The 25,782-nt window shown below is 36.8% G+C and overlaps 1 protein-coding gene across 1 annotated transcript; it reads left to right on the plus strand.

Moving 5' to 3' along the window:
* Window positions 1-6,065: 6,065 nt before the first annotated feature.
* Window positions 6,066-25,421, plus strand: LOC131523739 (NACHT, LRR and PYD domains-containing protein 3-like). The gene is made up of 10 exons (XM_058750383.1): window positions 6,066-6,422; window positions 6,617-6,679; window positions 7,130-7,270; window positions 7,661-7,821; window positions 10,335-12,128; window positions 19,001-19,171; window positions 19,352-19,522; window positions 19,950-20,111; window positions 24,152-24,198; window positions 24,275-25,421. The coding sequence occupies exons 4-10, from the start codon at window positions 7,757-7,759 to the stop codon at window positions 24,847-24,849; spliced, it is 2,985 nt and encodes a 994-aa protein (XP_058606366.1). The 5' UTR covers window positions 6,066-6,422; window positions 6,617-6,679; window positions 7,130-7,270; window positions 7,661-7,756; the 3' UTR covers window positions 24,850-25,421.
* The last annotated feature ends 361 nt before the right edge of the window (window positions 25,422-25,782 follow it).

Consider the following 25,782-nt stretch of genomic DNA (forward strand, 5'->3'; position numbering starts at 1 on the left):
GACCTCGGTTTAACGTCTCACCCGAAAGACGGTGCTTTTTTACAGTATAGTGTCCCCGTCACTATACTGGGGCGTTAGGACCCACACAGACCACAGGGTGAGCACCCCCTGCTGGCCTCACTAACACCTCTACCAACAGCAACCTAGTTTTTCTCAGGAGGTCTCCCATCCAGATACTGACCAGGCTCAGCCCTGCTTAGCTTCCATGGGCAACCAGTCTTGGGCTGCAGGGTGATATGGCTGTTGGTTCGATGTACCCTAGGGCTGTAAGATTCCGAAATTTTTGTAATCGAGTCCGTCTCCGATTCCTGGTTCTGGAATCGATGGGATTCGATTCGCCTGTTGTTTTCGATTCTTTTTCGTTTTTTTTTTTTTTTTGGATTGAAGGAACCTATTCTCGCCATAACTGCAGGATATAAAGGTCGTAGAAAGTATCCTTCTCATTATGAAGCTTTATTTGCAAAAAAATAAAAAAATGAAGATACATTTCTATAGCTCTGATTGATTTTTAAATTGTAATTTTGTCTGCTTTGCCCGTGAAATTAGTCATAGCTCACTGCTCAGCAAGGATATGCATTTATGGCATGAATTGAACAAGTGTCTAAAATAAACGTGCACAGTTCAGCTGAATGATGAAGTTTACTTTTGACTGTATGCTTTGCACAAAATTAACAAACTGTACACAGAGGTGGGTAGAGTACCCCAAAACTACTCAAGTAAAAGTACTTGAAGAAATATTTACTCAAGTAAAAGTAAAAGTAATAGTCTGAATAGTTACTTGAGTAAGAGTAAAAAGTACCGGATAAAAACTACTCAAGTAGTTAGTTACTAGTTACTTTGGATCATATACTGCATATAGTATACTTTTATTTAGATATATAGATATTTAGATAAAATTTTATATACATACATGCATACATACACACATATATATATATATATATATATATATATATATATATATATATATATATATATATATATATATATATATATACACACACACACACACACACACACACACACACACACACACACACACATATATATATATATATAGACACACACAGCCGTTCAAAATACTTTTAAAGTTTTTTAAATGTAATTTATTTCAGTGATGCAAATCAGAATACTTGTCAGCCTGATTTATTATCAATGCTGTTCTTTTTAGCTTTCTATTCATAAAAGAATCCTGAACAAAATGTCACAGGTTCTAAAAATATTAAGCAGCAAAACTGTTCCCTGTTGAAAAACCAGCATATGCTGGTATGGTATGTTTTGAAGCATGGGATGCTGGTTTGAGCTGGTTTAAGCTGGTCATGTGCTGGTCCTAAGATGGTCCGAGCAGCTCAAGACCAGCACATCATCAGCATAAACCAGCATCCCAGATTCAAAACATACCTAACCAGCATATGCGGTTTTTTTGTTTTTGTTTTTTTCAACACGTAATAAATCAACATATTTGAATGATTTCTGAAGGATCATATGACTCTGAAAACTGGAGTAACAGCTGATAAAAATTCAGATTTGCATCACTGAATTAAATACAATTATTTTAAAGTATATTAATTATGTATAATTATGTATCTTTAACAGATCACTAGAGCTGTGTGAAGTCCCCTCCTGCTTCAAATGTTCCACCATCATCCCTGTACCCAAGAAATCAAAAATCACAGGACTTAATGACTACAGACCTGTTGCTTTAACGTCTGTGGTCATGAAGTCATTTGAGAGACTGGTGTTGGCCCACCTGAAGGACATTACAGGACCCTTGCTGGACCCCCTACAGTTTGCTTATTGAGCAAACAGATCTGTGGATGATGCAGTTAATATGGGACTGCACTACATCCTGCAACATCTGGACAAACCAGGGACTTATGCAAGGATCTTGTTTGTGGACTTCAGCTCCGCTTTCAACACCATCATCCTGGACACCCTTCAGAACAAACTGACACAGCTCTCTGTACCCACCTCCATCTGTCAGTGGATCACCAGCTTCCTGACAGACAGGCAACAGCTAGTGAGGCTGGGAAAACACACATCCAGCACCCGCACCATCAGCACTGGAGCTCCTCAGGGCTGCGTTCTCTCCCCACTACTCTTCTCCCTCTACACAAATGACTGCACCTCTAAAGACCCCTCTGTCAAACTCCTGAAGTTTGCAGATGACACTACAGTCATCGGCCTCATCCAGGACGGCCACGAGTCTGCTTACAGACAAGAGGTTGAGCAGCTGGCTGTCTGGTGCAGTCACAACAACCTGGAGCTGAACACGCTCAAAACTGTGGAGATGATCGTGGACTTCAGGAGAAACCCCCCTGCTCTCCCCCCACTCACCATCATGAACAGCACTGTGGCTGCAGTGGAGTCATTCAGGTTCCTGGGCACCACCATCTCTCAGGACCTGAAGTGGGACAATCACATTGACTCCATCGTGAAAAAGGCCCAGCAGAGGTTGTACTTCCTTCGTCAGCTGAAAAAGTTCAACCTGCCACAGGAGCTGCTGAAACAGTGTTACTCAGCTGTTATTGAGTCGGTTCTGTGCTCCTCCATAACTGTCTGGTTTGGGTCAGCCAGCAAATCAGATCTAAGAAGACTTCAACGGACTGTTAGGACAGCAGAAAAGATCATTGGTGTGCACCTGCCCAGCCTTCAGGACTTGTACAACTCCAGAGTGAAGAAACGGGCAGGTAACATCATCAAAGACCCCTCTCACCCCGGACACAACTTGTTTGCACTTCTCCCTTCAGCCAGACGCTACAGATCTCTGTGCACTAGAACATCTAGGCATAAAAACAGTTTTTTCCCCATGCCATCTCCAGCCTAAACAGCTAACACAATAATGAATGTAATTCATTCTCCATCTTTAATTATTGCCTCTTTCTCAAGTATTATGTAAATACACATACATATCTGTTTATTTATACAGCTGTATATAGAGTAAATAATGCACAAATCTGTACATAAATCTACTGTTCCAGATTCATACTTAATAATAATAATAATAATAATAATATGATTATTATCCATTGTTAAGTCTTACTATTTAAATGTTTTTTCTGTTCTCATGTCAGATGTGTTTGTATGTATGTATGTACCAGGATCACCTTAAAACCACAACAAATTCCTCGTGTGTTTGCGCACACCTGGCGAATAAAGCTAATTCTGATTCTGATTCTATAATAAATGTATATATGTATATAACCTCTGACAAGGAGAAGAGTGAAAACTCCTCACATGACCGCTACAGAACATCTGAACATAACGAAAAAAATGCATATTGACGGATCTTCTTCCGTCTGTTCTGCAAAATGTAAACAAATGTAGCCTTTATTTCTGAAAGCGTTAATACTGTGAAAATATCAATATTAATTGTCTCCAGGCAAGGCATTCCTCCTGGAACTAACGCGGGTTATCGGGTGTTTATTTCATACTCTATGACAGCTTATTTAATGAATAAATTATACATTGTATTTAATGTGTAAGGTACATGTACAACAAACTGGCAATGTCATAGTGGTATCGTGTACTGTAATCGAATCTATACCTGTGGAACCGACAGCACACGCGGTGTTCATCTAATAAAGATCTTCATAGCTAGCAAACCATAGCCTTTGCTTTCAGCTGACTGTTGATCCAAAGCCACGTCTTCAACGCTCTTCTACAACTCTGAGTGAGAACCGCTTCAGACGACACAGCGCGTGCGGCAGGGAACTGAACGAATCATTCAAACTGATTCGCGAACCGATTCACTGGTCTGCCAACTGGTTTGACCAAGCCTTCGAACAGAATTGACTCAAAAGAATGAATCATTCGCGAACGGGCATCGCTCATTGCCCAGAAAAAAAAGTAGACAGCGCGCTTGGAATAAATTGAAGGATTTTTAACTTGTACTGCATTAAGATAAAGTAACGAGAGGAGCGTCGCCCACAGTAACGAAGTAAAAGTACCGTTTTTTCACTAAAAATGTACTTGAGTAAGAGTAAAAGTACCCATTTTTAAATATACTCTAAAAGTATTAGTTACCCAAAAAATTTACTCAAGTAAATGTAACGAATTAAATGTAACTCGTTACTACCCACCTCTGACTGTACATTGAAACAAAATAACCAGAACATTAACAGTAACACTGATGAGAGCTCCAATAAGAATGTGCTTGCTTGGACTTAAAATATGCGGTTTGTTAAAAAAGATAAAGTCTATTTGAAAATTTGCTTCAACGTTTTCGGAGACAGGATCTCAAGCGGTTCAGCGGCAGTTCAGCGCTCATTACACCCACTGAGAGCGCCCCACCACGGCCAGATCTTCTGGAATTTACCGCTGGCTCTGATGTCTCTATAGTGGTTAAACACGAGATCTAAATTCATGTTGGGTAAATCTGACGGCCAGTCTTTGGTCTCATTAAACTATTATTTGTTCCAGAGCCAACAGTTTTGGCAAAAGTTTATCATGTTTATGCAAATTCAATGCTGTATCGGTGCCTTTGCTACGGTTGACTGAATTGCATAACTTTTATGATGGCTGTTGTTGTTTATTAAGTATGATTATTCAATTAGTGTTTTATATAAATAATAATAGTATTTAGTGTTTAGCCTACTGAGACATGGTGAGTGTGTTCGTGATGGTGATTTTAGTTACATTGTTCCGCCATTAGATGGTGTCAACAGACTGTTTTGAAAAATAAGCGGAATATATTTTTACTTACAAAAACAGCTTGACACAGCTAACAAATGCACCGAGGAGCGCTGTCATCAGAAATCAATGATATTGACGTTACGACAAAGATAACGCTTTCATCAGTGGACATTCAAACTTGTAAGTGACGTTAGGAGAATGAGATGCCTGTATCAGATGCAGGTAATCACAGTCGCTCAGTCCATCTCTCTCTCATAATGCTTATTTTACATAATACAGCAAGCTTTTACTACAGTAATACAAAGCTTTCAATGAAGCAACTCAAAGTTCCTTCGTTACTAGCTCTAAAGTGATATTTTGTAATTAGTAACGGAGACTGGGGATCAGCTGTTAAGCTGTCAACTTTAGATTTAAATCTGTGGCGGAAGAAAGTAGTTCTGCACAAAAGGGGGCTTTTAAAGATTATCTGTTGTTGTTTCTAAATTATTTACACACTCGTGCCGTTGAACTGTTGTATCAAAGCAATATCACACTCGTGGACGTGAGATGTGGCTGTATATCGCCACGGCTGTAAAAAGTATAAAAATAGCCCCAAAAAAAACGCAACCCACGGCTCTGTAACTTTTCCCACGACTGTATTTTCAAAATAGCCCACCACCCTGCCTGGCAACACTGGTTCGATGTAGCCTACCCTAGGGCTGTAAGATAATGAAATTTTTGGAATCGAGTCCGACTCCGATTCCTGGTTCTGGAATCGATGGGATTCAATTCGCCTGTTGTTTTCGATTCTTGTTTTTTTTTTTTTTTTTTAGATTGGAGGAATCATGACTGCAGGATATAAAGGTCGTAGAAAGTATCCTTCTAATTATGAAGCTTTATTTGTAAAAAAAAAAAAAAAAGCTCTATAGCTCTGATTGATTTTTAAATTGTAATTTTGTCTGCTTTGCCCGTGAAATTAGTTATAGCTCACTGCTCAGCAAGGACATGCATTTATCGGATGAATTGAACAAGACATGAAGTGTCTAAAATAAATGTGCACAGTTCAGCTGAATGATGAAGTTTACATTGACTGTATGCTTTGAACAAATTTAACAAACTGTACATTGAAACAAAATAACCAGAACATTAACAGTAACACTGATAAGAGCTCCAATAAGAGTACTTCCAGTACTTCTTACTTTCAGTTTATTCTCGTGAATTTAAATGTGTTCAGCCTTTGTAGGATGCAGCTTTCCATTTGAGAGGCACCCATAGATAAGCTTTGTTGAACTGAAAAAAAGCTCTGAATGAGGAGTCGATTCCTCTTGATGGGATCGATTCCAACCTTTGAATCGACTCTCGATTCCCAACGCCTCGGAATCGAGGAATCGATTCTTTTGGAATCGATTCCCAGCTCTACTGTACCCTCATCACACAATGATAGAAAACCTTCCGCGCTGCGATGACAGGAAGAAGTTGGGGTCAAATATTATCAAACGATTAATTTGCATTAAATATGTGTGTATATATATATATATACATATATATTAACGCGTTAATATTTTAAGATTAATCGCATGCGTTAACGTTGACACCCTAGTAAAATATAAACCTGTTGAACCGTTTCATGTCAAAACTGAAACTTTCAAAAGACTCCATTTTGAGAAAGGAACACGAACAACATCAGGAGAGAAAAGCTGTTTGTGAATAATGTGAATCAGTTTAAAAACAAGTTTTATACTGCTGTCTAGAGAAAGAATGGATTTATGAACTGAATGAAGTGTTTGACGTTCATTGTTGAGACAGCGGTAGGTTTGAAGCAACGCATTTCTGGATTCATTATCACGCATTTAATAGCAAATGTAAACATCTGTCATTCGTAGTTAGTTTTTATTTCTGTTTACAGCCTTGCACACCAAATACCAGCGGATAAAACACAGTATGTCTTTTGACGTCAAAATGGAAATTAAGCTTTGCTGAAATGTGTTTGTTTATTTCTCAGGTAACGTCCTGACAGCCATATATGGATTCATACACCTTTAGCAGTTTCTTAAACCGTTGAACTGTAAGTTGGACTGAAAAAAGAAAATAATTATAATATTGCTTGTCTTTGCACAGTAGAGGATACTTTCTACTATTTTAGCACTGTGTGGATAAATGTTTACCAAAGAATTCACAGCCATGAAACTGATATTATTGCATCCAAGACGTTTATTTATATTAAACGTTGGCTTCATTCTGTATGTCTAAAGGTTTAAGTTGTTGTACACTTCTGTTCTGTGACTGCATCTAAAATCTCATACTTTTCATACTATATAGTGGGTAAAAAACAGTATGTGAAAAAATGGGGAAAAGTATCTGGATGACCTACTACTTCCAGCTAGATTCTGGAGTGTGCATCCAATGGACACATTACTATCCCATAAAGCCACAGGCTCATACTGTATAGAAAATTTTTGTTTCACGTTTGTGAAGTAATTTCATATTTAAAAGAATTACCTGTGTGTTTTAACAGCACTTCCTGTAAAATGAGTCTCTCTGAGCAGAGAAAGGAGGGGGCAGCATCTCCAGAACCCAGCTGCGTGTCAATGAAGAGTGAGGAGTCCATGAACCGTCCCCCTAGACTTAGCGATGGAGTAGTGACCTCTGACCTTGAGTGAGTATTATGTGATTTCACTGCTAGAGACATTTTAAGGAGATTTTAAGATATTGCATTTTGAAGTTAAATTGCCAGTTTTATTGTTCAGTGCTTTTTAAAATATATAATCTTTCAAAGCCATTTTTATCTTCAAATAGGAATGTAACATACTTTAGATTGAGAACAAATGAGAACAGGTCAAAATAAGAAAACTCAAAACTCTGCCATCTAGTGGCCATTAATTCCACTTCCTCTTGTTCTGACTGTAGTCATGACTGCATTGATAGGGGCCCAGAGTAAAATCATATTACCAACACTTACAAAACTGATTCAGATTTTCAACAAGTCATATTTATTTTTGACGACTGTGGTCCTAAATGTAGTATATTTCTGTTCTGTGTGTTTCAGTAGTTCTGACTGTAATATGAGTCTCTATGAGTGGACAAAGGAGGGGTTACCGTTCAGAAACATAAAGCAGCATCTCCGGAACCCAGCTGTGTGTCTATGAAGAGATACAGATTCATGAATGACCCTCCTGAACTCAGTGATGGAGTGACCTCTGACTCTGAGTGAGTATCAGCGTGTAGCAGTCTGTACTTCATTCAGTTGCATCATTTGTTCTTAAAGGGATAGTTCAAACAAAAATGAAAATTCTGTCATTAATTACTCGCCCTCATGTCGTTCCAAACCCGTACGACCTTCGTTCATCTTCGGAACACAAATTAAGATATTTTTGATGCATTTTGAGAGCTCTCTGACCCTCCCATAGATAGCAATGATGCGGCTGACACAGAACAGCATACGCTATATATAATATATAAATAGGGGCAATGTAAAAAAAAAAAAAAAATTACAGGTCAAAGGTTTGGATACATTACTATTTTATATTTTTGCAATAAGTCACTTATGGTCATCAAGCATGCGTTTATTTGCTCAAATTTTTTATATACTTTAAATAAATTTTATGCCATTCTGATTTATTATCAATGTTGGAAACCTGTGATATATTTTTCAGAATTCTTTGATTTAATACAAATTTTAAAAAGCACAGCATTTAAAATATAACTTTTGTAACAATATATGTTGAAAAGCTTGAGGTCAGTATTTTATTTTTTAAAGCAATTAGTTTTCATTCAGCAAAGCTTTTCTAAATTGATAGAAACAGTGATACAGTGATATTGTTAGAAAACATCTCTATTTTGAATAAATGCTGTTCTTTTTATTTTTTATTTATCAATGAACCCCCAAAAATATCACAGGTTCCAAAAATAAATAAATAAATAATAATAATAATAAATAAATAAAAATAAGCAGCACAACTGTTTCCAATATTGATAATAAATCAGCATATTAGAATGATTTCTGAAGGATCATGCACTGAAGACTGGAGTAATGATGCTGAAAATTCAGCTTTGCATCACAGAAATAAATTATATTCTTAAGTATATTAAAATAGATAAACATTCTTTTAAGTTGTAATAATATTTCATAATATTACAGTTTTTTTCTGTATTTTTGATCCAATAAATGCAGGCTTGATGAGCATAAGACACTTTCATAATGCTGCATAATGGGTAACATAAAAAAGTCCTTTCATGTCTCCATTTCATCAGCCTACACTTCACATAATAGGCCTGTAGGTGGCACTTGGGCTTCATTAACTATGATAGTTTCATGAAAGAGTAAACAGTGCATCATACATAAATGTAAGTAAATTTAATACTGGTTACCATTATTGCGACTTTTTGCGGTTTTGTGCAGTGCTTTTGTAGTCATTTAGCATCCATTTTCTCAGTGATGTAATTTGATTTATAAAATGAGACAAACCGCAGATCCAGATCGCGCCACAAATAAGCTTGTCTGTCCCATGTAATCTTCAATCGATTTATGAATAAGAACAGAAAATGACTGCTCCACTTCACATTATTGTCCACTGCAATTTGAACTTGAGCCAGATCATGATTGGTTGGTGTAGCCTATTATAGCATGACAAACGGGCATTGATGAATTATGTAACAGGCCTATTCTAAAATATAATATAAGAATTTGCAATTAAATCAACACACTAGCTTTGATTATTGATTAAAAAAAGTTTAAAATATTGTTTGGTTTATTTGTTTTCCATCTGTCGACCCACTCACTATTTGAAAGCTTATAGGTTTCCGAACAGACTGTGGAATATCAGTCATTCAAGCAAAACGCACGCAACCCTCAGATTGACAGATATGTAAAAAATAAACAGGAATTTTCCCACTTTTGAGCAATTAGTTGCCGTTTTGTACACATTGTCATGTTAATTATAATTCAAATGCATTTTGTTTTATTGACTACAATATCATTGCTATTTGTCTGAGAGGGGCACTTTTGAATAATTTTGAAAAAGGGCAGGGGCTTGAGCCCCCAAAGCCCCCTCTTCTGCACGTGCCTGATATTTATTGATCTAATCAGCATGCTGATCCTTCATGTTAGAGAGCAGCAAGGGGCAATTTTATTAAAACATTTCTCTCTAAAAATATAGAGAAGTGAACATAATATATGTCTAAAGGATTGAGGTCTGTCAGATAATCCACAAGCTCATTAATGTAATTCAGTCAGCCTGCCATTATATTCCAATCATTATTCCTGGTTAGAGATTCAGCATCTGTATGGTAATCATATCAGCAGCTACAGATGTTCTGAATATGAAATAAGTTTGTTAAACTGACACCAAGTATGGGATAAAATTAGATATTTGAGTTTGGCCATTTAGACAAGAAAAGAGTAACTATAATAACTGAAATTTGTAATATGCACTGTGCAATACTCTGCAGGGTTTTTTAATACTGTTTAAACATACACTGTAATTGTATTTTTTCCCTGTTGTGTCAACAGTATATTTTAATATTAATATATAATAATTAGTTAATAACACTTTTAATAATAATTTTGAACTTGAATGTTTAGAGCCAATTCCATTTTTTCATTATTCATCAACTTTACATTCTCATAATCACTCAAATGTGTATTAATAAACTTTCTCTAATAGTTTACTGACTTTGTTGAATTGATTTTTTTTTTCATTTTCATTTCACTGTTTCTGCAGAGTGAAAAGAGTCAAAGAACAGCACAAAAACAGCATGAAGAACAAGTATGAGAGGTTATTTGAGGGAATCATACGACAAGGGAATCAAACCCTCCTGAACAAGATCTACACACAGCTCTACATCATAGAGGGAGAGAGTGAAGGTGTGAATGAAGAACATGAGGTTTTACAGATGGAGAAAACAACCAGAACACAAGACACTCCAATCTACTGCAATGACATCTTTAAACCCTTACAACAACCAGAATGTGAGGAAAAAGACAAAATCAAGTCTGTTCTGACTAAAGGCATCGCTGGAATTGGAAAAACCGTCTCTGTGCAGAAGTTCATTCTGGACTGGACCGAGGGAAAAGCCAATCAGGATGTAGATTTCATGTTTGTGCTTCCATTTCGAGAGCTGAACTTGATTAAAGATCATCAGTACAGTCTTCACAGACTTCTGCTGGACTTTCATCCTGAACTTCAAGATCTGGACTCAAAGATTTATGAGGAGTGTAAAGTTGTGTTCATCTTTGATGGTCTGGATGAAAGCAGAATCACACTGATGTTTACAGACAGACAGAAAGTTTGTGATGTGAATGAATCTTCATCAGTGGGTGTGTTGATGTCAAACCTCATCAGAGGAGACCTGCTTCCCTCTGCTCTCATCTGGATCACCTCCAGACCTGCAGCAGCCAATCAGATCCCCTCAGAATACATCAACCGTGTGACAGAAATTCAGGGATTCAATGAGCCTCAGAAGGAGGAATATTTCAGGAAGAGAATCAGTGATGAGCATCAAGCCAGCAGAATCATCTCACACATTAGAAAATCAAGAAGCCTCCACATCATGTGTCACATCCCCGTCTTCTGCTGGATCTCAGCCACTGTGCTTCAGAACCTCCTGAAACAAGATAGCAGTGCAGAAATCCCTCAAACTCTGACTGAAATGTACATCCACTTCCTGCTGACTCAGATCAACATGAGGAATCAGAAGTATGATGAGAAAAACCCAGACAAACCCCTGAAGTCCAGCAGAGATGTGATTGTGAAACTTGCTAAACTGGCTTTCAATCAGCTGATGAAGGGCAATGTGATGTTCTATGAGGAGGACCTGATTGAGAGCGGCATAGGCGTCACTGATGCTGCGGTGTATTCTGGGATTTGCACCGAGATCTTTAAGGAAGAATCTGTGATTCATCAGAGGAAAGTCTACTGCTTCGTTCATCTGAGCTTTCAGGAGTTTCTGGCTGCTTTCTATGAGTTTTATTCCCACATAGCCAAGAAGATGAAATTACAGAAGTCATTTGCGGATTATCAATATCAGTTGTACAGTCAGGAATTCTCTTTATATGAGCCAATAAAAACAGCAGTTAATAACTCTTTGCAGTGTAAAAATGGACACCTGGATCTTTTCCTGCGGTTCCTGCTGGGCATCTCACTGGAGTCCAATCAGAGACTCTTACAGGATCTACTGACACACACAGTGAACAGCTCAGAAACCATCAACAGAATCACACAGTACATTAAAGCCACAATCAAGGGTGATGAACGTCTCTCAGCTGACAGATGCATCAATCTGTTTCTCTGTCTGCTGGAAATGAAGGATCAGACTCTGTTCAGAGAGATTCAGGAGTTTGTGAAATCAGGGAATCACTCAGTGAATCGACTCTCTCCCGGTCACTGCTCAACAATCGCCTACTTGCTTCAGATATCAGAGGAGGTGCTGGATGAGTTTGATCTGAAGAAATACAACACATCAGATGAGGGTAGAAGGAGACTGATACCAGCTGTTGTGAACTGCAGAAAAGCTCTGTGAGTATTAATTTAAGGTAGAAGATTGTAATTGTAACATTGTAATTTCTACAAATCATGACACTGTTTTCTTTGACATGACAGTGATTTAAAGGGAAATCAAAAGTTGTTTGAAGTTTACAAAACTCTTTTAATGTTAGAAGTGTTAGTTCCTTACAAACAACATGTGTTACCAGTCTGACTTAGAAGGAGGATCATGAACATGTGCAGGTTTAGAAATGTATTATAAAACGAATTTATGTACCAGAGTTCAGTTACAGCCATAGGCATAATGGGGGACGTCCCACCATTTTGTGAAAGAAATAAAAAATAAATAAATAAATAAATAAATAAAAACAGACTCAGCATGGGGAAGTCTTATAATGCAGAAACGCAAGTAAAAGCATTTCTAATCCATTGTTCTTCATAAATTTGCGCCAGTCAGACAGGCCTGGTCTATAAACCTCATGCTCATACCAGGATTTATAAACAATAAACAGCGTATATGTGCAGTGCGGTGCACACTCCAGACTGTATGCACTCTTTTACTTTGAGATTGAAGAAATGAAGTAAACTTTCCATCTACAAATTTAGATTAAATATACCACTCTAAAGAATGGATTTAAGCACACAAAATACCAGAGGTGTAAAATACTTGAGCAATTTTATATGATAACTGTACTTAAGTATTATTTTTAGGGGATTAGTACTTTATTCAAGTACAATTTAAACTGACGACTTGTTCTTTTACTTGATCACATTTTTGAAGAAAAACAGTACTTTTTACTTCTTAGAATTTCAACTTGAAGAGTACTCATAACATTTTTACATTTTTATTTTATCTTCCGCATATTAAATATGGTAAACAGAAGCTCTAGTGCGCACACTTGACGTGCGAGGACAATGATCTTTGTTTTTGCACATCAATCACTCATGTTTCAGCTTCAGTTATAACTTTCATCAGGGAAATTTCTGGCCATCAAATCTGAGGAAGTATATTGAGCTAGTTTATTCCGTTTTGATGTAGCCATTAGTCATCTGTATAATATTGGCTGAATGCACAAGATTGAGTGCAAATCAGTGATGACAATTTAAATACAATTCATGTTTTGGTGAGGTTTTTTTTTTTTTTCTTGTTACAAATCTCCAAAAAATTGTATGGTAAATTGTATGCTCTTACAAGGGAATGAATACATTTTTTAAAAATCTAAATAATTGCATTATTTGCTTATTAATCTAATTAGTCATAAATAATTATATATTAATATTTGCTGAAAAAAAAAAAAATCTAATCCCTCATATAAATAATTCAAATTTTAATCATTATTACAGATGGGTATTGAATAGACAACACAAAAAAATGGCTTTTCCATTCAAAAGTTAATAACTTTCTTGAAAAAATGAACACATACAAAGATTTTTAGTGCATGTAATGCGGTGTACAAGACTGCAATGTATATGGTGGTCTTGACAACTTCACACATTGGCTGCTGCTATCTGCTGTCATAAGAATATTTATTGCCGTCATGATTATGATTATAACGATTATCATATTTATTTTTGTAATAAGTTTAGCTATTTTTAATTTAATTGTATTTTTTGTAATAATTTTGATATTACACCCTCTGGGGTCTCAGACTGCACTGGTGCATCTGTCAGTTTTTCTTGATGATCGCGAAAATAACTAAAAATACTCATTTTGATTGTACAGATAAGAATAAGGCATCGTTTGAAACTGCAAAGGGTAGGGCTGCACGATGAATCGACTGCGATTGTCATGCACATCTTGTCAGTAAAGCCGGTTCTGTAATCGGTAGTAAATCTCCCATCACCTGCTTTCAGATGGAGCAGAATTTACTAAACAAAGCAGTAGTTCACTGACAAGCTACGCAAAAAAATCGCGGACGACATAATCGTGTGATTATGAAATCGAAGAAATCGTTTGCGATAATGACAGCTGTTTCCGTAGCTTCTTAGTGGCTACTTTTACACAGAATAAGGCACGCAACATATTTCATAGTATTCTAAGCAGTGATAAAGTCTGTTTATTAGCTTTGCATTGTTATATACTTTATTATAATGAAAATAACAAGACAAACTCAGATAAACCATATATTGTCGTAGTCGTGTGTTGATAAGTCACGTTGAATCAATGAAAGCAGTTAAAGCTTATGTTTATTCAGGTACTGCTATAGGCATTTCCTGGGTTTCTCTGCTGGGCGTATTTGTTATTTCAGCGATATTTTCTGGGATTTTATTGATAACGATAATTCAATGATATTTTGCTGAGTGTGTTACTGTGCTGGTACATTAAGGACTGCCGTGGACAGCTGACTCCTTAAGATTTAGATTTTCTTCATATTCTGTGTGAATTTCTAGGGGTACCAATTAGAGGTCGACCGATTCATCGGTTTTGCCGATTAATCGGCACCGATAGTTAATTGCCGCTACTATCGGTTATCGGCAAAACTCCATGCCGATAGTTTTCCGGTTTGCAACCATTGCTGGAGTGGCTGAGAAGGGTCCGCTGGCATTATACAGTATGAGTGAGGCCTCTAGAGGCGGAAATCACTGACAGCACGTGTTGTTTATTTAGACACGTGACACTGCGCGCTGCACAGAGCGGGAAACTCCAGACACGCATTTAAATACAGCCGACAGAAAATCCTGTCGCGGAACAGAGCGCCATTCACATAGTTTCCTATTAAATTACATTATATTTGTCCGAAATCATTGTGAATGTACATAATGACTTCACCCTAGGCTATAAATTATGTATTGTGCATTTTTCAGCAAAACGTTTGTCTTTCTGTGGCTCTAATAAAGTCTGTATGCTTCATATAGAGAGCTGTAATGGATTGCGCTTTCTCTTTCCGCTTGCTCTGTTTTTTTTAAACACCGAACTTCAAACTCATTTATGCCACATTGTTCATTCTTGAAGCAAACTTATGTCCGTTTGGGGATTAAATAAATAGTTTTAGACCGCCACTTGATTTGAACGCGTCTGGTGTGTGTGTGTGTGTGTGTGTGTGTGATACCTCTGAGTTCTCCTAGACGGAGCGCTGCGATTTTGCCCGGTGTGTGACTAACATTTTTTATTTTTTATTATTAGATAATTATCAAGTGTTATAAAATAGAAGCATATAAAGTGTGTGAGTACACACACAATATCCATATGCATGTAATTTTAATGCTATGGCTTTGTGTAGATATTTAAAGATGGCCATCTTTATGATTGTTGAAATTAAATGGTAATACTTAACAATAAGAGTCCATTCGTAGCATTAATGAAAACTAGAAGTATTGTTCCTTGTTAGAGTGTTCATTTCAACATTCACTATTAGCAACTAATAGGCTACATTTTATACAATTTTAAAGTTTCTTCTTTTCAGGGTTTCCGCTGGTCCTTAAAAAGTCTTAAAAAGTCTTAAATTTACTTGATCAAATTTAAGGTCATAAAAAGTCTTAAATTGTACAAGAAAGTCTTAATGATGATTTCAAGAGGTCTTAAATTTGGGTACAGACCAGAATCACGATGCAGCTTAATGTGACGATTAAACTTCAAAAAGCTATAAATATAAGTGCAGCACATTTCAAAGTCCGGTGCTGCTTTGTGTTCTGCTGTTACCGCGGAAACCGTTCGAAAGCGCCTCCTGCTGGCAGAGAATGAATCTGCATGTTCAATTAGGCTGTTGTTGTGAGTAGTGTATTCTTGCAATACCGGAGGCTGTAGTTTCAGAACCGGATTTCTAGGACCCTATAGTTTGTTTGTTTTTTTTAATTATTTTATTTATTTATTTATTGTATGTATGTATTATGTCAGGTCTTCCAGACAGTTCTATCAAACCTTTACAATTAATCCAGAACGTGCAGCAAGATTAATTTTTAATGAGCCAAAAATAATGTAAGAAAGAATGAAGAACATCACACCTCTGCACTTGCATATCATTGCTCTTTTGTTGATTTTGATTGCTTCCATTGTCCTCATTTGTAAGTCGCTTTGGATAAAAGCATCTGCTAAATGACCAAATATTAGTGGATCATATTATTTTCAACCTGATCTCACAGAATTCCGTGTAATTTTCACGGACTTAATTAACCCCGAATCTGTGGTGGCATCACGGAATCGCCGAAAATTCCGTGATGGGCTCACAGAAGGCATCAGCCGTGGTCCATGCACGGATTCACTGGTTCAACACCAGCGCTGCATCGGACCACGTAAAAAGAGTGACTCCGATGCAGTTATACTTTCACTGGAGTACCTGACCCCACCCCTACCCTAAATCTACCCAGTTCTGAACAATAATGATGACGATAAATTTCCCAGTATCGCGTCGGCATATTGATGCTAAGGGTTTCCGTGCGTGGAGCACGGCTGATGCCTGTCACTGACTTACATTGGTATCACTTCTGTGAGCCCATCACGGAATTTTTTCTGTGAGCCCATCACAGAATTTTTTCTGTGAGCCCATCACGGAATTTTCGGCGATTCCGTGATGCCACCACAGATTCGGAGGTTAATTAAGTCCGTGAACATTACACGGAATTCTGTGAGATCATGTTGATTATTTTATAGCACTTGCTATTCAATACTGTATATTATTATTTTTTAAGGAATTATGTAGTTGTTTAATTGTATGCACTTAATTAATTATTGTCCTAACCCTAAACATACCCGTTGGTAACCCTCTTGAAAAATTTAACCTAATTTATTTCAATATATTCTATATATTCTGGTTTTAAATTCAGTTTTCTTGGAAAGAAAGGCTTGTGTCTGTGAGAGACTTCAGTTCATTAGCCGCAGCACTTCACGTCTGATGTGTGACAAACTTAAAGTGCAGTAAATGGTAAAACACTTGTGGTACAAATTGGTGTGATTATTAGTACTTTAATAAATGTAAAATAATTTGAATACAAATACTAATTTACAACATCCAGCATCACAATGAACTGTTTTGCACAGCTAAAAAGGCTAAATGGAGATTGCTGACTCCCCCTCAAACGGTTCACGCTAGCTCTTACATTAAAAATAAGATGGAAAGATAAAAAATGAATAGTTTCCATGGATCTAGTCTTTGCATCTGTTTGTTTCATGTTTGAATCAGGTCTCCTCTGTTGGAGTAGATAGCGCTGTCCCGAAAAATAGGGTCCTAGAACTGCAGCCTCCAGTATTGCAGGAACATTAGGTTTTTTGTTCAGACCAATGTGAAAATCGACCCATGTTTTTACCCTGCAAACACGCAGAGCTGTAAATGTGAACTGGTGGGTCAATAAGAAGATAATTCATTATAAAAATCTAAACAGTAAAATGTGTTTGTATGTTATTTAATTAATATAATAATTTATTGATGATAATTGTTTAAATTAATATAATAATTAATATTTTTGACTAATCTATTTTCTTAAAAAATGGTTTAAAGGCTGAAATGTGAAGTGTATCATTTTAGAAAAACTTGAAAACTTGTATCTGAACTATAAATCATGCTTTTTATAGTCATTTTACAGTTTAATAGTTTACCATAGACATTGCCCTACCCCGCTCATATGGTATTAATTTTATTTGTGCAGGTCTTAAAAAGGTCTTAAAAAGTCTTAAATTTGAGCTTAAAAATCCTGCAGAAACCCTGTATTTTAACATTAGCAAACTATGAAATAACTTTAATGATCAATATAGTAAATAATATTAATATTTTTATTCATTTACAATGTATGGTTCAGTACTGTTACTGCTTTTTTTTAAATAGTAAAGCACTAGCTTTCTTTCAGTATCCATTTTGAAAACTATCGGTTGATTAATCGGTATCGGCCAGTGTGGTCCATCCTAGCTATCGGTATCAGTAAAATCCATTATCGGTCGACCTCTAGTACCAATAATTGTGTCCAACATGTATTTGAGAAAACATTTATTTCATAATGATATTTCCCCATTTTAAATTCTTATTATCCAATGAAAGGTTCGATTTTGTGAATTTTGTAAATAAAAGATCAAAAGGATTAACAGTGCAGATTAATTTTCACAGCCTTCTTTGATCATATTTACCAAGGGTGCCAATAATTCTGACCACTACTATATATATATATTAGTCTGGCGAGTAAACAAAAAATATAATATTTAATGTTAATAATAATGGAAAATGGCACAGCTTTTTAGATATTTAAAAGTACACTCTTAACATCAGTCAGTCAAGCATTGTAAATATATTATGATAATCAAGTATTATTTAATGATAGAACTTTAGTTATTAGAATTAAAACATGGTAACAATTAATAATATATGAATACATATTAGTCATTTTAACTGAACTTAGGACTGGTGGTGGTGCTTTTTTGGCCATTCAGTGTTTCTGTAAAAAAAATGTGGAAAAAACTATCAATAATACTGATAAGATAATAATTATACTATGAATTCTACTAAGAACAATATAAAACGCACTAAGGATTAACGAGCTGCTGGATTCATGAATATTAATCACGTTGTCTGCATTGGCTCGAGCTGATTTGCTGAAATCAAAACAGGGACGATAATAGATGAGCACCAGCCAATGAGATGGTTGTTTGCGCATTAGCTCCACTTACAACCGGAGAACCTTGCAGTTCTTAAAAGCTGAAGATTTCCAAAAGAAACTCTGTTATTCCCACAGGAGCAACGGTTGCAATTCTATGTGTGTATGTCATTTCACTGTTGTGTAGCTGTATGATAACGTCATAGTGTCAGACTAATTTAAATATGTTGCACAATTGTCAGTCAATATTTAGTTTCCCTTCTGATAAAATATACAATATTAGTCATGTGATCAATATACGATCAATACCATATTCAGAACATAGACATATTATTTCAATTAACCAAACATGTCCTCTTAATTGAACCATATTTCATCCTGTGTTACAGATTTGCTTGCTGTAATCTCACTCGTCTATGCTGTAAAAGTTTGTCTTCATCTCTACAATCATCAAACTCACTGAGAGAGCTGGACCTGAGTAACAATGACCTGCAGGATTCAGGAGTGAAGCTTCTGTCTGATGGACTGAAGAGTTTACACTGTCAACTCAACATTCTGAGGTTTGGAATTTTCTGTAGATGTAATTTTGTCCAGACAATAAATTGGCATACAAGAGTTTGCTAGATACTTTTCATACAGTATTATTTTGCAGTAGATAATATGAGACGAAGTGGGAAAATATTCAGGAATCACATGTTTTGGGAAGATACATCAGCATATATGTGTTTTGCTCTGTTTAGATTGACCAGCTGTAATCTCACTGGTCAGTCCTGTGAAAGTTTGTCTTCATCTCTACGATCATCAAACTCACTGAGAGAGCTGGACCTGAGTAACAATGACCTGCAGGATTCAGGAGTGAAGCTTCTGTCTGATGGACTGAAGAGTTCACGCTGTCAACTCAACATACTGAGGTAAGAAAAACAAATGTTCAATTGCTTATAAAATTAAAGATGTCCTCTGCTCTGGTCCTGATCTCCTGGTGTTTAATATATCAGCAGACCACAGTGTGTCTGAAGACTTTGGGGTTGTATTTGCTTCAGCCTGTTGTCTTTGAAAATTATTTATTCACTGATTAAAATGTCAACATTTTTAGGAGTGGAGATGAGCAGAATCTGTTACTAGATCAATTCTGTTCCATCAACACAGAACCCAGAGTATCTCCAGCAGAACTGATCCGGTAATCAGTGATCTTTGGGGGAAAAAAGTGACGCATTAAATCAATGAATCATTTGATTTAAAGCAGAGTTACAGGAATCTGTACACTCCTGTGTGTGGAGCAGTTTAAGGTGATCTCCAGTCCCAGATGATGTGATGTTGAGTGTTTGTATGTGTTTGTAGATTATCTGGCTGTATGGTGACAGAGGAAGGCTGTTGTTTTCTGGCTTCAGCTCTTAGTTCAAACCTCTCACACCTGAGAGAGCTGGATCTGAGCTACAATCACCCAGGAAAATCATTAGTCAAGCTGCTCTCTGATCCAAACTACAAACTGGACAAACTCAAGTATGTTCAGCACTAACAATCATCCTGTCATGTGTGTTTGTACATGTGTGCACTATAAAATCACTGAAAACTCCTATGTACATAGATCCCTGCATACAGCACATACACATACATACTGCACAGAGAAATAGGGACGTGTCTTGAACTCTGTGACTGAAGATGATCTTGACTCAGCTCAACAGCTGCTTGTGACTCATAACAGCAGCATCTCGAAAACACATTTAAATATGTGATCCCAAAACATCAATATGAAGTTTGTCGCTGCTCTAGAGTAAATTCTCATTACTGTCAGAGTCATAAAGCAAAAACTGATCCAGTATACATAATCAGAGATCAAAGTCCAAGGGTGTACTCCCATTTGGCCCAGTTGCCTTATACTGTGTGCAATTGCACCCGCCAGCCTGCACTCACATGGCACTTATGTTCCAGGCCAGAGCATGCTTACGTCATTGCGATGCAACTTTGGCTTTGAGAAAACAGCAAGAAAAGCACTTTTGTTTATAGACTGTCTAAAAGATTAGATTTTTGAGATGCAGTGATTTTCATTTAATTGTGCTCATTTATCAGAACATTGTTACGGAGGCAGATGATATTGATGGAGGAATTGGCAGCTTTACTCACTATAATTACTGTCAATCATATTAATAAGTTGACAATTACATAAGTAAGGTGAGAACCATACCCGCCATAAACCTAAATATGTTTAAATAAGGCTGGGTGATAAAATGATAATGCTAATTATCATGATATAATTCTCCTTGATAAAACGATTACAAGAGTTCGATAAATGTTCGATAATAATGTTTATGCACCAAAAGCAGAACGAAACTGCGCTACTCATTTGAACCATGTATTGATGTATTTCTGCAGTTGAAAAAAGATACCTTCTGATGTTCATTCGTGTTTATTTTATGCTATAACTAGTAAAGAGGAAGAGATGATCGGGTCACGTGCCGCTTGAACTGAGACACTATAGCAACCTGTCACGACACATTAAAGAGCCACATAAGACCCTTCACCTTGCAAAGGGTCAATTAATCACATTAGTCAAAAACACCAGACTTTGGGGGTCAAACATGCTTGGGCATGTTCAGATCACCTGTTGAGATGCCCTAAATGATAAGAAATGATGTTTCACCTCAGTGCAGCTGAACAGAAAGAGATTTCTGCAGTTAGTAGATTAATATCAGTTATTGATTTAAAACTCAAACTAAAGAATACACAGATGATCAGTGAATGTAAAGGTGAGTCTGTAGCTCAAGGTTTGAGGATTTTTTTAGTGTTGAGTGAAATAATGAAGTTCAGGGGTCTGACCTGCTGTATGACTGTGTCCTATGGTGTGACATAGCAAAAATGTAGGGGAAAAAAAACTTAATGTACAAATAACATGAGAAAAATGTATCTTCATTCTTAGAGTTACAAATAGCATGAGAGAGGATTATCTATTATGTTAGAGGTTTTTTTTTTTTTTTTGTTACATTTTTCGATCACAGGGGTAGGGGTGGGCGATATGGAAAAAATATCATATCACATTTTTTTTTAGAAATATCACGATTCATGATTTTATCACGATTCTTTGTCATGGTGGTTTTACTATTTTGCAAGTTGTCTGAGCATTACAGCCAAACTAATTTCCCTATTACAAAGACAAAGCCTTTCAAAAAAAAAAAAAAGAACGGCAGATATTTTGGCCAAAGTGGGCAAAGATGGAAAAAAATTGGTCATTATTTTATCATTCTTATTAAAAAATAAGAACAAAGATACACATTACAAATACACATAATATACAAATAAAACAAACAGTGCTTTATTTTCAGGTACAATAGGTATATTTAGCAGGAGCATTCAAGAATTTGAATGAACAAATATAAAAACAAAAAACTATATAGACTGATTCCTAAAGCAACTGTAGTAAAGTTTTTCAGTCAACAGTAGTGAGTTTCTCTTTGCGTTTTGTTGTTTTATTAACGTTAAAGGAATAGTTCACCCATCTGTCTGTCAATTCTGTTATAGTGTTTTATATTTATACCATCATTTATTTAAAAGTTGTTTTAAACCTGAGTGAGTTTCTTTCTTCTGCTGAACATAAATGCTATTTTGAAGAACGTGGAAAACCAAACAGTTGCTGGTCCACAGTGACTTCTATGTTTTTTTGTTACTATCAGATTCAATGTGGACCAGCTGTTTGGTTCCCCACATTCTTCAAAATATCATCTTTTGTGTTCGGCACCAGAAAGAAATTAATACAGGTTTGGGACAACATGCGAGTGAGTAAATAATGACAGAAATGTAATTTTAGGGTGAACTGTCCCTTTAATGACAGTCAACAGCACGTTTAGTTCTGTCCCTTTAAGACCTGCACGCATCTAATATACAGGCACGTATTCGTTTTTCTCTCAACTGTTTACTTTCATTTTAGACATAATCAACTGAGTCTATATGTAAACTTTGTGTGTTTTGACAGTATTAGCGCAAAAGATAACTTGGTTAAGTAATCAGGCAATGTTTAACAGGCTTTTTAGTGCACGCGCTTCGGGAATGAAACATTTAACCGGCAAGGCTTGTATGTAAATAATGTAATTTTGCGATGCAAATAAGTGCAGTGTCCTGTCAGAGTAATTCTACCGCTGTATGTCGTGTTGTACAGAGGCGCCAGAATGTGCGCTGTAGCACAATACTACGTTATTTCTTCAAAAGCAGATCGTGGAGAAATTTTTATTGTCCACGATCAAAAATCGTCATATCGCACACCCCTAACCATAGTAGGGTTGTTCCGATTCCGATACTAGTATCGGAAATTCCACCGATACCACAAAAAATTCTGGCATCGGTATCGGCGAGTACTTGAACCCATGTACCGATCCGATACCATTTTTAAACAAGACCTATAGTTATGCGCGCTAGCTTTGCTTAACGCTGCAAATCGGAAATCAATTCTTCTTCGCTGCTCAGAATGCAAAGACAGGAAGTTGTGCTGTGTTGCCACACAAGCAACCACTATTTAGAGCAGAGAAGAAGAAATACAAACGTGCTAGCACATTGCCAGTAAGTTAAATCACTCGCACGCGACTAAATCTTCACCCTGGGCGACTAAATGATGTCTAATATTAGCCACTGGCTAATAAATGATCAGATTTTACTGGTAGGCTATGTATAAGTTTAGCACAGATATATTGTCACCGCTGAACACTCTGAGCGCTTCAGAGTTTCTCTCTCCGTCAAGCGATCTATTTTCAGATCATCTGAATGGATGCGCAGCACAGCTGTATTTGACGCATACCGTAAGCTCTAGTGTGAAGCGACGACTCGCCGTCGCTTTGCTTTTTCCTCACACGCAGAGAGAGAGAGGAGCAAGGGAGTCTTACATGTAGCCTGTCAATTCTGCATGGTATGTAAACGTTATTCTTTGTTGTATTTTCTGTCAAAATAACGGAGTTCCTTTGAATTCTTCAGCTTAACTGCCGGGTTCTCCGGTAGTAGGCGGAGCTAATGCGCAAACGACAATCTCATTGGCTGGCGTTCACCTATTATCGTCCCTGTTTTGATTTCAGCAAATCCGTTCGAGCCAATGCAGACAACGTGATTAATATTCATGAATCCAGCAGCTCGTTAATCCTTAGTGCGTTTTATATTGTTCTTAGTAGAATTCATAGTATGATTATTATTTTATCAGTATTATTGAGTTTTTCCCCATTTTTACAGAAACACTGAATGACCAAAAAAGCACCACCACCGGTCTTAAATTCAGTTAAAATTACTCGCCAGACTATCTATCTATCTATCTATCTATCTATCTATCTATCTATCTATATATGGTGAAGCACACCCTAAAATAATTGTATCAATTCATACAGGGCTAGTAGTACATACAACTGTATAACCAGATACACACCCGGGTATCGGATCAGTACTCGGTATCGGCCGATACCCTGAGCCTAGGTATCGGAATCGGTATCGGGAAGGGAAAAAGGGTATCGGAACATCTCTAAACCATAGGACACATTGATACGTCAACTACCCTTGTACACCTTTTCTTATAGTGTGGATCACGGAGGAGAGATCAGGATTACAACAGGACCACAGAAATGTAGGTCACACACAAACACACCTTGATTGTTGTTTTGTTGTGTTATAAATGTTATAATTACTCATTTTGTGTTCAGATGCATGTGATCTCACACTGGATTTAAACACAGCAAACACTCGTCTCATTCTGTCTGAGAGGAACAGAAAGGCAACATATGTGAGAGAGAAGCAGCCGTATCCTGATCATCCAGAGAGATTTGATGAATGTCTTCAAGTTCTGTGTAGAGAGAGTCTGTCTGGACGCTGTTACTGGGAGGCTGAATGGAGTGGGAACGTTTGTGTATCAGTGACGTATACAGGAATCCACAGGAAAGAATGGAGGAATGACTGTAGGTTTGGATACAATGAAAAGTCCTGGAGTCTAAACTGTTCTACTGACAGTTTCTTTGTCATACACAATAATAAGCGCACAGACATATCTGTCCCTTCACGTCGCTCTAACAGAGTAGGAGTGAATCTGGACTGGTCGGCTGGCACTCTGTCCTTCTACAGCGTCTCTGACACACACACACACACACTCACACACTTACACACATTCAATAGCACATTCACTGAACTCCTCTATGCTGGATTTGGATTTGATTATGGATCCTCAGTGTCTCTGTGTGCAATTGAACAGCTTCCTGTGAGAAACAACCAAGACACACAGTAAAGAAACACACTTACATTATATCTCATTACTCTCTCACAGTTGTAAACTCTGTCTCTCTTCTAATCTGAATTTCAGTATGTATATAGAAACACACACACATTGACTACGGTCTAAATGAGACACACTACAGACTTGTGTTTTTCTAAAGACATTTGAATGTGGCTCAACAGTTTTGTCTTTCTGATTCTCTGAGCGCCACCTGGAGGAAGATTTAGTTTCTTGCTCACAGGAAACAGTTCTTAGCAACTGCTTGCTCTGTTAGTATTGTAACTGAGGGTTGGTCATAGCTCATCTTCTAAACACACTTCATTACGAGTGTTAAAGGCTGTGGAGCTCATATTAAGGTTGACATCTCTTCCTGATCACTCATTCTCAACTGTCTGTTTTTCAATCACAGTCAAACTGATTGTTCAATAGAGTTGAAGATGTGGTTTAAACTCATGTCATATTCTCAAATTATTTTAACCTGTTGCTTCCTAATACTTAGTCATTTAATAGAAATGCATCACTAACCATATAATTAACTGTCATTCATTTGTAATTTTCAATCAATTAAATTTTATTTTCTAACATTTTTTTCATGTGTGTTTATCATTCAGTATGGGTCTGCTAGAAAACACTGAGATAAGAATAATGTACGGTGGCTGAGAGAGCTCAGCGCTGCAACTTCAGAAAGCACATGCAAATAGAAAAAGCACCAGCAAATCAAGAAAACATCTTCATCAGTTTGACAGCAGGTGCTGCAAATGCTCTAACACAACCAAATAAAGAATTTTAATTGCAGCGTGTTTCTTTATTTGGTTGTGTTGTGAGCATTTACAGCAGCGTGTTGTCAAATTGATGAAGTTATTTTCTTAATTTGCAGGTGTTTTTCTATTTGCAGTACGTTGAACTCTCTTGGCCATCGTAGTAATGTAATAAATATTTATTATA

This window comes from Onychostoma macrolepis, chromosome 17 (assembly GCF_012432095.1).
Source record: "Onychostoma macrolepis isolate SWU-2019 chromosome 17, ASM1243209v1, whole genome shotgun sequence".
In the NCBI taxonomy this organism is placed as follows: Eukaryota; Metazoa; Chordata; class Actinopteri; order Cypriniformes; family Cyprinidae; genus Onychostoma; species Onychostoma macrolepis.

Bases quoted from the DNA above. Each gene is read 5' to 3' on its own strand.
- LOC131523739 (XM_058750383.1), top strand. From the start codon at position 7,757: ATGAAGAGATACAGATTCATGAATGACCCTCCTGAACTCAGTGATGGA. The intron at 19,172-19,351 runs GTTTGGAATTTT...TGCTCTGTTTAG, and splicing joins TGTCAACTCAACATTCTGAG to ATTGACCAGCTGTAATCTCA. The intron at 20,112-24,151 runs GTATGTTCAGCA...CTTTTCTTATAG, and splicing joins TACAAACTGGACAAACTCAA to TGTGGATCACGGAGGAGAGA.